This window comes from Cervus canadensis, chromosome 11 (assembly GCF_019320065.1).
Source record: "Cervus canadensis isolate Bull #8, Minnesota chromosome 11, ASM1932006v1, whole genome shotgun sequence".
Lineage (NCBI taxonomy): Eukaryota > Metazoa > Chordata > Mammalia > Artiodactyla > Cervidae > Cervus > Cervus canadensis.
The window spans coordinates 43,130,541-43,143,529 of record NC_057396.1 but is presented as its reverse complement, the minus strand read 5'-3'; the positions used below and the strand labels follow the sequence as shown (position 1 = coordinate 43,143,529).

The following is a 12,989-nucleotide window of genomic DNA, read 5'->3' as shown; positions in this document are numbered from 1 at the left end:
AGCTACCAGAGGCAGAACAAGGAAGAGTTAATATGGCCCAGGTGGGAGGGGTAAGGGCCCTGAGGGAAGCAGCTAGAACAGCCACATAAAGGGCCCCACAGGCATCAGTCAAGGTGAAGAGAAGCTGCAAACACTTGGTGCTTAGGACCTTTCCTCAGTCAAGTCTTCTGGGGCTTTTTTCCTCCTTCATTTATCCATCCAACATTTATTAAGTTTCTGCTGTGGGCTAGGTTCTGGGAGAAACTGGCTCTACTCATCCTGCCTCCTCAACACCAGAGATACTTCTTCCTCCTCTGGCTGCTAGTCTGTGTTGAGTGCCGTTTCCTCCCCTTCTGTCACCTGCTCTGCCTCTGGCACCCCAGGAATGAGACTCAACTCTGGAATGTGACCCCCCTTCTGGAATGTGAAGGAGGAAAGGAGACAGAGAGAGAAGTTCCTTTCTCTGCTGCCATCTCTCTTTCTCCGTTGCTTCCCACGCCCAACGTCAATTCTCCAGCCCGTGTTCAAGTTCACTACTTCAGCATGGAGTGAAGAATAACAGAAGAACCCCACACCCCAAAAACCCACCAGGTTTTCTCCTATCCTATCAGCCTTCCTACTTTGCTCCAGGTCCCTTCTGCCTCCTCCTCCTGTTTCTCCCTTTCTCTCCACTCTCTTCCTTTCCTCTTGGAGGGCTGGTGCCCAGAATGTTAAAGCTGGGCAACACGTAAGATCATTGTGCCCACCCCTGCTGAGGAAGTCGGGCCCAGGAGTTCTGCCTAAGATACAGTCAGGAACAGGACCAGCCTGAGGCCTGATCCCCACCCAGCACTGGCTTTCTCTTCATCTACAGAGACTAAGACTGACTCTACTTGGACTCTGAGGAAGAAAAAATTCACCTCAGCTCCACTCTCAGCTGAGCCCCAAGTGGAGGGCTCCAGCTATTCTAGCACGGCAGCAGTGACACCCCCACTTCGCTTCCACTGTTCCCCTTTACTCCCCCAACACTCACGGACTTTCAGGCAAAGGGATTCTTCACCCGAGCTAGGGTTGTGACCCTGATTATCCAAGGTTATATCCATATAATCCCAGTCAAAGATTATGCCACTGCCTCCCAGCCCTGCATGATTCCTACACATACATGCATGGATCTGTGCCACTGACACCCCCAAAATCTCTCCCTTTGTCCTTCTCCCATCATGAGTCATGCTTCCATGAGCCCGGAAGCTCTGACCCCACAGGATGACAGAAGCTCCACAGCCCAACGCTACCTTCTCACGCCCAGCCTTCTTCATAATGACCGGCATCCCAGGGCTCGGGGGCGCGCAGGCCTGGCTGACACTGGTCTTTGGGCCCGCGTACCTGCTCTCCCTGCTGGGGAATGGAGCACTCCTGGCAGTGGTGCAGACAGCCTCCACACTGCAGCAGCCCATGTTTCTGCTCCTGGCCACCCTGGCAGCCACAGATCTGAGCTTAGCCACATCAATAGCTCCAGGGCTGCTGGCTGTGCTGTGGCTCGGGCCCCGGCCTGTGCCCTACGCTGCCTGCCTGGCGCAGATGTTCTTTGTTCACGCACTGACAGCGGTGGAATCCGGTGTACTGTTGGCCATGGCCTGTGACCGCGCTGTGGCAGTCGGGCGTCCGTTGCACTACCCCATCCTGGTCACCAAAGCCCGTGTGGGGTATGCAGCTCTGGCACTGGCGCTAAAAGCTGTGGCTATTGTTGTGCCTTTCCCTCTGCTGGTCGCACGGTTTGAGCACTTCCAGGCCCAGACCATAGACCATGCCTACTGTGCACACATGGCAGTGGTGGAGCTGGTGGTGGGTAACACACGAGCCAACAACCTGTACGGGCTGGTGCTGTCGTTGGCTGTGTCGGGTATAGATATTCTAGGCATCACGGGCTCCTATGGGCTCATCGCCCACGCGGTGCTGCGGCTGCCCACCTGGGAAGCCCGCACCAAGGCCTTTGGTACCTGCAGTTCCCACATCTGTGTCATTCTAGCCTTCTATGTGCCTGGTCTCTTCTCCTACCTCACACACCGCTTTGGTCGTCACACCGTCCCCAAGCCTGTGCACGTCCTTCTCTCTAACACCTATCTGCTGCTGCCACCTGCCCTTAACCCTCTCATCTATGGGGCCCGCACCAAGCAGATCAGGGACCGGCTCCTGGAAATCTTCACATTCAAGAAAAGCCAGTTCTAATGAGCAGTGAAAACAAGGGAGCCTGAGGGTGGGAGAGGGGGTACATTCAGAGGAGTCTGGGGTCTGGAGGTGTGGATGATGTCATCTTTGTCCCATGATCTGCATATGACTGTGACAACCACTCAACAGATATTTGCTGTGAAGTCTCTGTGTACCAGAGATCTGTAGACTGGTCTAGCCATGCATCCTGCTTGGGAAGAGACAGGAGACAGGCAAACATGTTGCCATGCAAAGGAGGTAAGAAAAGGTGCCAGGGAATTATCATGGGACAATACACATGATTTAACTTAAAACCACCCTCCTCCTTCTCCCCTGACTCTGCTCCATCATTTTAACCTAAATCTGCCCACGTTCCCACACCAAAGCTTCTCTATAGACCCTGGACCCAGGGGTCTGGAAAGTGACTTAGCCTCCAGATTCAAGTGCTTGGGCACCTATCTGGAATTATAGCCCTCCCTCTATGCCTGGAGTCTGATTCTGTTTTCAGTCTACCCTTTGGGAAGGAGTTAAGCAGGCTTATTCCCCAGTTTCTGATAATTGGGATAAGATGCCCTGGATTCCCAAATTTTTCCAAGACTGTGATCCTGAAGACATTCTCAATTCAGAGAACCTTCTTGGTCTCTATATGTAAACCACTATTCCCCCTACCCTCACTGCCCTGCCAAAGTCTCAGATATTGATGACTAGAACTTCTCTCCCTGGGCCTATAGCTTCAGGGGTCAGGGGTTCAACTGAAAGAAATTTTGATAGCCCAGAAAATCATTGTAACCAATTCACCTGTTTGCCAGAGATCATTATCTTCTCTTACCAACATGCCCTTTTGTGCATCCTCAAACAAGAATATAGAATTCTCAAATAAAATTCTCATCAGCACCCCTATTTGTCCTGGCCAGCATCATGAGCACATGATGTTGGTGCAATATGATGAAACAGGAATATTTCACATTGCTGTGGCTACCAAGAACAGAAATATTAAACAGGAAGTGTCATGGTGTTGCCTAACATGGGATTCACTTTCTGCTAATTAAAAAAAAAAAACTCCACACTGCAAGGACCTTGCACAGAAAGATCTTTCAAGCCAGCATTAAGTCTGGGTGCGCGGCCAGTCATGTATTCAGTTGTCTAACTCTGTGACCCCCAGGCACTCCAGCCCATCAGGCTCTTCTGTCCATGGGCTTTCCCAGGCAAGAATACTGGAGTGGGTTACCATTTCCTCCTCCAGGGGATCTTCCCTACCCATCTCCTGCATTGCAGGAGGATTCTTTACTGCTGAGCCACCAGGGAAGCCCAGCGTTAAGTCTAGAATGAGTATATTCTCACATATAAGGTAGCGAGACACTGTTACGCGGTCAGAGAAAGCTGCGGGCTGCACAGCCAGACCTAAGCTCTCTGGGAAAATGATCATAACAGTGGGTACTGGAGTTAATCACAAAGACCTGAAGTGGGTGCAGTCAGAGCACTCAGCACAGGTAGCTGGACCGAGCACCACGGGATGCCACACGGGAGGCTGTGGATCTGAAAAAAAGCAAGTGATGCCATCTCCAGGTCCTCATCAACAAGTAACTACAGAGAGAGCCCAGAAGCTGTGTGATTTTCAGAGTGTTGTCACACTGAAGCCAAGTGGACAAGGAGCAAATTCAGTTTTTCTCAGTCCAAGTGTAGACTCCGTCATTCTCAAGGCTAACCTTTTTCATGAAGTTCTGAGGTAAAAACCATCCACGCAATGATTTTGCAGATAACTTTGATAAAATTCTAACCCTAATGGGTCATCGGTCTTTTAAGATGTACACATCTTTCTCTTAGTGAAACCTCCTCAAAAAATCTATATTGACAAAATAATTAGAGATGTGAACAAACATGTATGCAGTAAGATATTTATTACAACATTATTATAAAGAAATATAAAGAAATGTGACAGTCCTGTGTCACACACACACACACACACACACACGCACACGCGCGCGCACACACACACACACACATACACCTTCCCAATCTGGTACATGAAAAGGGAAATCATATGCAGCCAATGTTCAAAAGCAATGAATCCTATTCCCCGCCCACCACAGGAAGCCTCTCTTCTAAGGCACCTTCATTCTGTGGTTGTGCACAACTCCCAAGGCAGCTGAGTCCAAAGCCATACATTGTCCACTGTAAGTCAAAAAGTCCACCCCCTTGGACATTTTTATTTTGTTTTGGATTGAGATTGCATACATACCTACCATGTGGTGTATTTAGAAGGCTTTTCTGGCACGCTTACTCCTCCACAACAACCTGAGAATGATTATAAGCCCATAATCCCTTATCTATAATTCCAAAATAAAAAAATCTCTGAAGAAACAATAGCTTGTTCATAACTTTGACCCAAAATCTGGCCTGACCCGTCACGATCATATTTATAATATTTATTTATCTCAGTATGAATATTCATATATTTAACTACAGAAACATTGATAGATTTGATTACAGTAGGGCACTGCCCTGAATCTCACTGGGGTACTCCTTTACGTATCATAAAGGCACTATATTCCCTTTCTAAAATCTGAATCATCCTGAATTCCAAAATATACCCATCCCAGGAGATTTCAAATAAGGGATTAGGGACCTGTAGGATTATCCCCGTAGCCCAAGAGAAGTGAAGAGACCTGTTAGGACTCTTTGTCACTCTAAAGTCTTTGCTATCAACACCATTCTACACTACCCTAGAAGTTCCTGTAGAAAGCAGCATTGTTCTCTGGATAACAACCCCCACCTGTTTGTTCCCCTCATGCTCTCCACTCTGGTCACCCCTTAAATACGCTGATGAGCTGTGCCCCTTTCCCAAGGGAGACCACAGAAGGTGCTACAATGGTGGAAAAACCCATGAACAGGATAAGGCCCAAACAGCCCAGTCCTCGGGCTCATCAATTCCACCCAGAACTCAGCTGTCATCTCTTGCCCTTCAGCAATTTTCAGTCTCAGATTCTATGTGCCAAAAGGAAAGACAGATTTACTTAGGGTAGGGCAATAAGGGATTAGGGAGTCTGGGGAATCATGGTAATCAGACAGCAAGAGAGAGAAGACAGAGGTGTAGGATTCTGGCCAAGGAGTTGAACTGTACCCAATTTCCCCTCTGAGCCCCCGCTATGAACAAAAATCTGCAAAGAGAGCCTCATCTGATTTCACCAACAGCACATCATACCTGCACCTGCTTCATCCACCTGCTTCTCAATCTGGATCCCCCCTCAGGAGACAGATGTGTGTCACTCCCTGCCTCTGTCTCCCAGCAGCTCTCACTGTCTCTGTCCCTCTGCATCTGTCTCCTTGCAGTGATGGCCAGCCTTCCCCTACGCATCTTGTCTTTGTCTGCTCTCTACCTCTATCTACCTCACTCAGAATTCCTTTCTAAGAAAAAAGAGGTGCCAACTATACTTTACAAGGTGACCTCTCCTCATCAACCATAATTAAAAATGTGCCAAAGGGGCACCAGAAGGAAGAGAGACTTGGTTTCACATAACAAGAAACTTGGGATTTCTGGTTTGGTCTACTGCATCTCTTCTCTCATCCTACCCATTTCCTTTTCACCACACTGCATTGTACTTCTACCTGCACACAGCTCTCCCAACACACTCAGGTGAGCAGAAGGAACATGTTGATCTCTCCCTTCACCAAAAAGAACTACTGGTTAATGGTTAAAGCTGGAGTCAGGCAGGAATGGATTTGAATCCCAGATCCTCCAATAACTCACTGTATGCCTTGCATTAAATTTATCTAACCTCTCTGAGCCTGTTAATTCACCCATAAAATAGAAATGACACTATCTACTTCAAGGATTACTAAAAGGATTCACTAAGATAATTCATTTGAAGTGTTTGGAATAGTCTCTAACACAATTTTAACAAACATTTGAATATTAATTCTTCTCCTGGACCATGACGCATGCTCACTGTCAAACCTTTGCTCAAAGACCTGATATCCTAGCCCTGTCTAGGAAGAGCAACCCTCTCCTAGGAAACTTTTCCTGACAACACTCTCTCCCACCTTGGTAGGACCCTTCCCAGTGCCCCATACTCGTATCACCTCAGCCAGCTCAGACAATGGCCAACTTTGTGGGGTAACCCGACATGCTGGGGAGGGATAGGGTAGGATGCACCCCACATGCTAGGGGTCTTCACAGGCACACAGGAGTGGAGTGGGAAAGTAGCTACTAGCAAGACTCTCTAGAGTGGTTCTTCTCCAGGGGAAAAAACCACTCTTCTTCAGCAAAACAACAGGTTGAGATTTTGGGGCAGAGAAACAAGTGAAAACCAGAGATTAGGGCCATAAAGAGTATCCACCAGATACAAAGCAGCCCAGGAAAGGGAATAGAGGATGAAGAAAATTTTTCTTAAATTTACCTGGGAAATTCTGGCTTCCAGAAAATTCTCTCCAGTTACTAAGGCAACAATACCCCAATTTGATTCTTATCCTCCACACTGTCACTCCTCAGCTTGGCAACCTCCTACACACACCTGGTTTTTACTGCAATTGTAACCCACTCATTAATAATGGGTTTCAACCTAGGCTGCATATTAGAATTGCCTGGGAGCTTTTAGAATTCCTGATGCCCAGGCATATTCCTGACCAGTTAAATCAAAATCCTTGGGCATAGGATCCAGGTACTAGTAATTTCTAAAGCTTTCAGTTCGTTCCAAAGTACAGCCAAGGTTCAGAACCACTGCTTTGTTCTCAGTTTAAGTCCTGATCTGTGCTTCTCCATGTCTTTCAAGACCCCAATCCAACCTCACAAAGAAGTTATTTGCAACTGACAACAGCATTGCAAATTGCTTTAAGGAGGAAAGGCTTGATCCTGTTTCCTTAAAGAATTCAGACCAAGAACTATACACACACATAAACACATCCTAATGGAAACCTCAATCTTCCTCCCCCACTGAAGCAGGAGAATGAACGGGTTGACTAAAAAGTATGCACTCAGGTTGCGGGTACAGTGAGGTTATGAAAGTGACTGCCCTCTCCACACCCCAGGCCCCAACACCCAGCAGGACCTCTATGACCTCATGCTGCAGTAGGTCAGAGTCCAGCACCTGGGGCCTCGCCTCCCTGGGCAGCCTGGGGTCCCGCAGCAGCCACTGCCCTGCCTAACCCCTCCCACACCCCGTCATGTTGGTTGGTACCCCCCACCTGCTGACACTGGATGAAGCTGATGCCACCTGGACTCTCATCAAAGATAAGGTAGGAAAAGAGGGCAAAAGAGGAAACAACACAGTGTGACCTACATAGGTCTCAGCAGCTTGTAAGTAGGAAGAGGTTGGAAGGGTGAAGACAATAACAACTAGGATTCACTCAGTGCTGTCTTCTGTGTGAGGCACTGCACTAAGTGTCCCATTTGATTACAATTGCAAAAACAGTCAGAAAGCTTCCTTGAAAGACAATGAATGGGGAGCTAAGAGAGTAAGAAGAAGTGCTGTGTTGGGGACAGACTTAGAAGGTCATAAAGGCTTCCTGGAGTAAGTAACATTCTAGCTCTACAAGGAGAAGTTATTCACATGGAGGGAAGAGGAATACCTGGCACATAAAGAGTGTGTAAGAAACACCTAAATGGGGGGGAGGGGGACGGGAGTGAGTGAACAGTGTACTAACTAAAGGTAGAATATGTGCAAACATCAAGAAAGGGAAAAGAAAAATGTGTATTAGTGAACTGCAAATAGTCCTCTGGAACAGAGTTCAAAGAAGTAGTGATGAAAATGAGGAAGAAGAGGTACAGGGGCTAATGGTGAAAGGCCTTTTACATTTTCTAAAGAACCTGAACTTTACCTTTGACCTCTTCACAGATATTCCCTCCAGTTTAACTTCCACAGGATGAGAAACTTGGGTTTTGAACCAAAATATACAGATTTTCAGAAGCAGGCAGATTTCAGCTCTATCTGAGTTGCCGGTGTCCAAAAAAAAAAAAACACCAAATTTAGATGGCCACAATTTCTGAGATTAGAGAATTTAGGGATCAATTCTGGTCATGTTATCTGAATTAAAGTGAATTTGAAGCCTTTGCAGAAGGCAACCCACCAAGTTTAAAACAATCATCTTGAAGTGCCCAGTAAACTCAAAGCAGCCTTAATGGCACGTAACTCCCATTTGAAATGGAGTACTTGCTCACCACAGAGGTCAGCTTCCCAGGCAGAAAGAGAAGAGTCAAGGTCCTCTCAAGAATGAGAGCAACTAGTCTCAGCAAGGGGAAAGGATGGTCCTGATCAATTGGGGTGAAGTAAATGAGCTCTTTAACTATCAGAAAGCTACACCACCTCTGAGAATCAGAAAAACTCCCTGTCCTATTTAAATGAACAATTGTCAGGAAAGTCAGGGTAGAGACATACAGGATAAATCACTGATGATATGTGACAAATTCAAGGTTTGAGTGACCTGATTTCCTCTCTCCAGAACTGCTGAGTTAGTGGGCACTTGTAGAACACCTCACTAAACAGGATGTGGCTCAAGGGCTCCCTATTCAGAATTCAAACCACCAAGGCACCTACAGGAAGATAATCTTCCACCATCATTTTCATGGGCTGCCCCTGGGAGAGGCTAAATTTGCAGGCCTCTAAGTCCTCAGAACTTCCACCCAGAAGCACAGTGGAAGCAGGCAATGGTCTCAAATGGTGACTCTGCCAAGAACACACTCACCCTAGCACAGAGCTGAGCACGTTATTATTCCTACTTTAGGATAACATTGGGGCCCTCAGAGTAAGAATAAGGGCCTAATAAATTTCCATGGCAAAAACCAAGCACAAAAAGGCCAAGACAAGAAGGACCAAACCAAGAGGAACTGTGATCCGTAAAAGCCTATTGGAACTAGTATTACAAACATGAGGCCTCAAATCCACACAAGAACTATCTCCTTCAGCTCAGGCAGAAGATGTATACTAAGAGGTTATAAACATAGTATAATAAGCATGAACTTCCAGACCTATTTGTGTATCCACTCTTGGTTAGTAACAGCACCCATCTAACCAATCACCTAAGAATAATCGTTGAGGATGCCTTTTCCCTCACCCCTTAAGTGACCAAGTCCTACTAATTCTATAACCTAAGTATCTTCCCCCACGGTTTTACTTCAGGGCCTTACCATGTCTTACCTGGAATTTTACAACGCTAACTGACTTTTCTCTATTTTGTGCCTTCTTAGACAAAACTAACTTTCTAAAATGCCTACCTGAATCGTGCCCCTCCTAAGCAGAGCCCTTCAAGTGGCTTCCCACTGTCCTCGGGGTAAAATTCCCGTTAGCACACACGTAAGGCCTTGAATAACTGAGCTCCTGTATCCTGTCCCTCTCCATACCCCAGACTTAACATGAAAGTATCTGTTCCTGACTATGCCCCTCTTAGTTTCTAAGTTCAAGCTTTTTTCACTGGCTGTTCCCTCTGCCTGGACTGACCATTCTCTTAGCTTACTAATTCCCTCAAAGCTAAAGTATTACCACCTAGAAACTATCTTTGATCCTCTTCAATCAAAGACAAAGGCTGTTAAATCATCTGCTCTGCAGTTTGCTCTCTGAGCTGTTTTAGGACAAGGACAAAGTCTCTTGTATCTAGCAGAGTAGCACACAGCAGACATTCAGGTTTTGCTATAGGAAGAACTCGGAGACAAGCAAGAAGCACCACGCTGTGAGCACTTTGTGGAGTATAAAGAACAGTGACAGTGGGAGGGTCCATCTAGAGCAGGCTACCAGGTTAACTAACTCCTAACCTGGCCCCATCTCAGTCCCTGACCTATATACTGACTGCCCGCAGGTTATCGAGGAGCGCTTTGGGCCCAATGTAGTGGCAGTACCTTTTCTGTCTGATGCAGCCTGCTATGATCTACTGGGTGTTCTAGTGAAACAGTCCCGCCCAGCCCACAGCCGCCTGGCTCTGCCAGGTCGGCAGGGCCGGCGGGCACTACAACCAGTGGGGCTGCTACCAAACCTCTTGGAACAGGCAGGCTCTGAGGGTGCCTTCGCCCACTGCACTCGAGAATACTCACCAAACAGCCGAGCAGAGATAACCTATGAAGAAATGCGACTGCTGGATGGGCAGCCCTGCCGGATCCGCTTACACATGGGGGGTCTACGCAAGAAGATGGCCTTCCTGCTGCTGCCACCAGGGCAGGTGAGCCTACAGCAGTCTCTTCCCTGGCTCCGAAGCACCCACAGCATCTACATCATCTACCAGGTCTTCTCCTGCTCCTGGCTACAGCTGGGGCTGTTGCCAACAGCCCGTGAGCCCCAGCTGCTCCGGTTACAACGATCACTGCCTATTGCCTTCTCCTGCCTCAAGTTTTCACTGCAACCCAAGGGAGTGCTGGGACCACAGAAGCCCCTGATCAAAGACCCACTGCCCCAAGGGGCCAGCTGGGCCAGACCCAACCTCAGCATCATGCCACCATCGGCCCCTGCATCAGCCTCTGATGACATCCCCGAAGCTGCTGATGTGCCCCCACCTGTCCCAGCCCCACCTACGCCACCTCCCCAAGAAGGGCCAGAGGGCAGACCAACCAGATTCTCCTACAAGGGTCGAAACCCCTTCCGAAGGGGCCCCCAGATGCTGTCAGGTACTGCTAGAGGAAATGAAGATGAGAGGGCTGGGATACGGTGGAGGGAAAGTGCATGGGGAGTATAGCCCAGGAATGTGTGGGCCACACGTAACTCCACACTGGACCCTGGTCAAAGGGATGGAGTAAGGGAGCCAGGGGAGGGTGAGATGGAAGCATGGTCCTGGTGAGGGGGTGGGTACAGGACAGAAGACCAGAGGGAGGGACCAGGGAGGCAGAAAGACCAGGGCACGAGTCAAGCTGTGACTATCCCCAACCCTGGCAGAGAACTGGCTCTTCAGCCCCCGCAGCCCCCCACCAGGAGCCCAGGGTGGGGGCCCCGGGGACCCCGACCGGCACTCCATGTCCCTGCCCCTGCTGCAGGGTCTATCCTCGGAGTTCGACAGCGACGAATGAAGCTGAGGCGAAAGATGCAGGGGGCGAGGCCCCCAAGATCTGACATGGGGTACTGGTCCCCAATAAACATCAACTGCTGCTCCCCCAAACATTTTGGGCCCATGCTGCTTCTTCCTGTGGGGGTCTGGAGGATGAAAAGTCCCAGCTTTTTTCTCTAGGCTTCCTGTCCCCTCACCCTCTAAAGGCATAAGAGGTACCTTGAAACCTTGGTATCATGTCCTCACCAGAGAGAAAACACCCTGACCACTTCCCCATCTATTTACAACTTTCTTGGAGCCCCAGCCCCACAGATAAAGGGTGGGAAAGAAAAATGAGCACAGAATAGAGATTTCCCTTTTATACATATTGCAACAAGTTCTCCAGAAAACATTCATCAGAAATAAATTAAAAAGTCCTCTTGCCACTGCCTCCAAACATAAAAAGGAGCCTACACCCTGGCCCCAGCCCAGGCCACCCAAGGCCCTGATTGTCCATGGAAGAAAGTTAAGGATTGAGGGGCCCGAAGCCTGAGACAGGAGGGCCAGACCCCTCCTCGGAAGTATCCAACAAGAAAGGTGAGGTGACAGCGTGCGCCTGGGAGATGGCAGCCAACTCCTTGAGAAACTCAGGGAAAATGACTGCACAGTAGACAGCATTCTTGACTCGCAGAGCCTCACCTTGGCGCTCAGGGGCCCCACCCCGGGGGGGTAGGACTGGTGTCGAAGCCCCAGGGGAGCCCCCACCTAGGCCAAGTCCTGCGCCACCGTCTCTCCCAGGCTGGAGAACCATCTGTGCCGCCTGCCGAGCCCTGGTTGGACTGTGTGCATGCCGCAGGAGTAGCTCCCCCAAGGACGGCCTCCGGCTCTTCACTGGGAACAAACAGGAGTGTCGGGAAGGTGCTGAGGTCAGGCAGAATCCCTTGGCCTGGGAGAGGAGAGGTCCCCACCCGACCCCACCCCTACCTCCCAGGTTCATGAACTTCTCAACTAGGCCTCTTAACACCTAAGTGCTGCCTGCTCAGCCTCCTTCCCTCCATCCAGCCTTCCCACCAGTCAACCACCATACTCAGTCTTCAGTCAACCCTTCATTCCCAGACAGGACTCCTCCCTTCTCCAGGTCCCTTTACCTTGAGGGATTCTCTTACTGCTCCTCCCTTTCCAATCACTATTCTACATCACTAAGCTCTTCCTCCCCAGTCTGTAACATGCCCTTACTTCCTGCTGCCCAGCGCCCTCTATACTAGAGTCAAACACTTCCCCTTTCCCCCTGCCCATCTATGACACCTCAGCCACACCCTCTGCTCCTTCAATACCCACAGAGGCTACATATGCAATCAGAGTTCAGTGACTTTATCAGATCTGTCACACACCACTGTCCCTCCAAGATCTACTCTCCTGTGCTACCACTTGGCCTTCCACCAATTCCTTTCCTAGAACCACCAAAGCTATCCTCCCACTGGTTGTGGCCAGACAACTTCATGTCAGTTCAAATGAACCACTGAAAATACTGCCTTCTCTCCTCTAATTTCCTGCTGAGACTCCTGGCCCTGGATGTATTCTTGTCCCTGTCCAAGACCTAGGGCCTAGACTCTGGGGATCTAGTCTCCAGATCATGATATCATTCCCATTCTCTCCCTCTAATACTGGCGACAGAGATACATTAAACAGATACATTAAATGTGGCTTTCAGAGTCCATTACAACCAGGTTCACACACTTCCTCCCACCTCTTCTAGAGACTCTACAGAGCCCTCGGCTTTGGCACCCACATCTATCTGCTCCCCCGGAACCTTCCAGGCTCTTCTCATGCTTCTGTAGCCCCTTCTGCCTTAGTTTTTGTTCTCCTTGATGTTTTCATCCCTGCCCTAA

General features: G+C 49.0%; 3 protein-coding genes across 14 annotated transcripts in view; 2 read left to right on the top strand and 1 right to left on the bottom strand.

Annotated features, from left to right (window-relative positions):
• Positions 1-1,209: 1,209 nt before the first annotated feature.
• On the top strand, positions 1,210-2,265 carry LOC122450593 (olfactory receptor 52W1). The gene has a single exon (XM_043482972.1). It carries the CDS (start codon positions 1,222-1,224, stop codon positions 2,182-2,184), a length of 963 nt encoding a protein of 320 aa, XP_043338907.1. The 5' UTR covers positions 1,210-1,221; the 3' UTR covers positions 2,185-2,265.
• A 1,777-nt stretch (positions 2,266-4,042) lies between these two features.
• The window catches only part of FHIP1B (FHF complex subunit HOOK interacting protein 1B), a 32,403-nt gene continuing 23,456 nt past the window's right edge, over positions 4,043-12,989 (bottom strand). For all 12 annotated transcript variants that reach the window (XM_043481343.1, XM_043481351.1, XM_043481354.1 and 9 more), the window contains one exon: positions 4,043-11,991. In XM_043481343.1, the coding sequence (XP_043337278.1) occupies positions 11,627-11,991 (365 nt within the window). In that variant the 3' untranslated portion in view covers positions 4,043-11,626. The remainder of the gene's footprint in view (positions 11,992-12,989) is intronic.
• Positions 7,266-11,143, top strand: C11H11orf42 (chromosome 11 C11orf42 homolog). The gene is made up of 3 exons (XM_043481357.1): positions 7,266-7,395; positions 9,949-10,747; positions 11,013-11,143. The coding sequence occupies exons 1-3, from the start codon at positions 7,324-7,326 to the stop codon at positions 11,141-11,143; spliced, it is 1,002 nt and encodes a 333-aa protein (XP_043337292.1). The 5' UTR covers positions 7,266-7,323.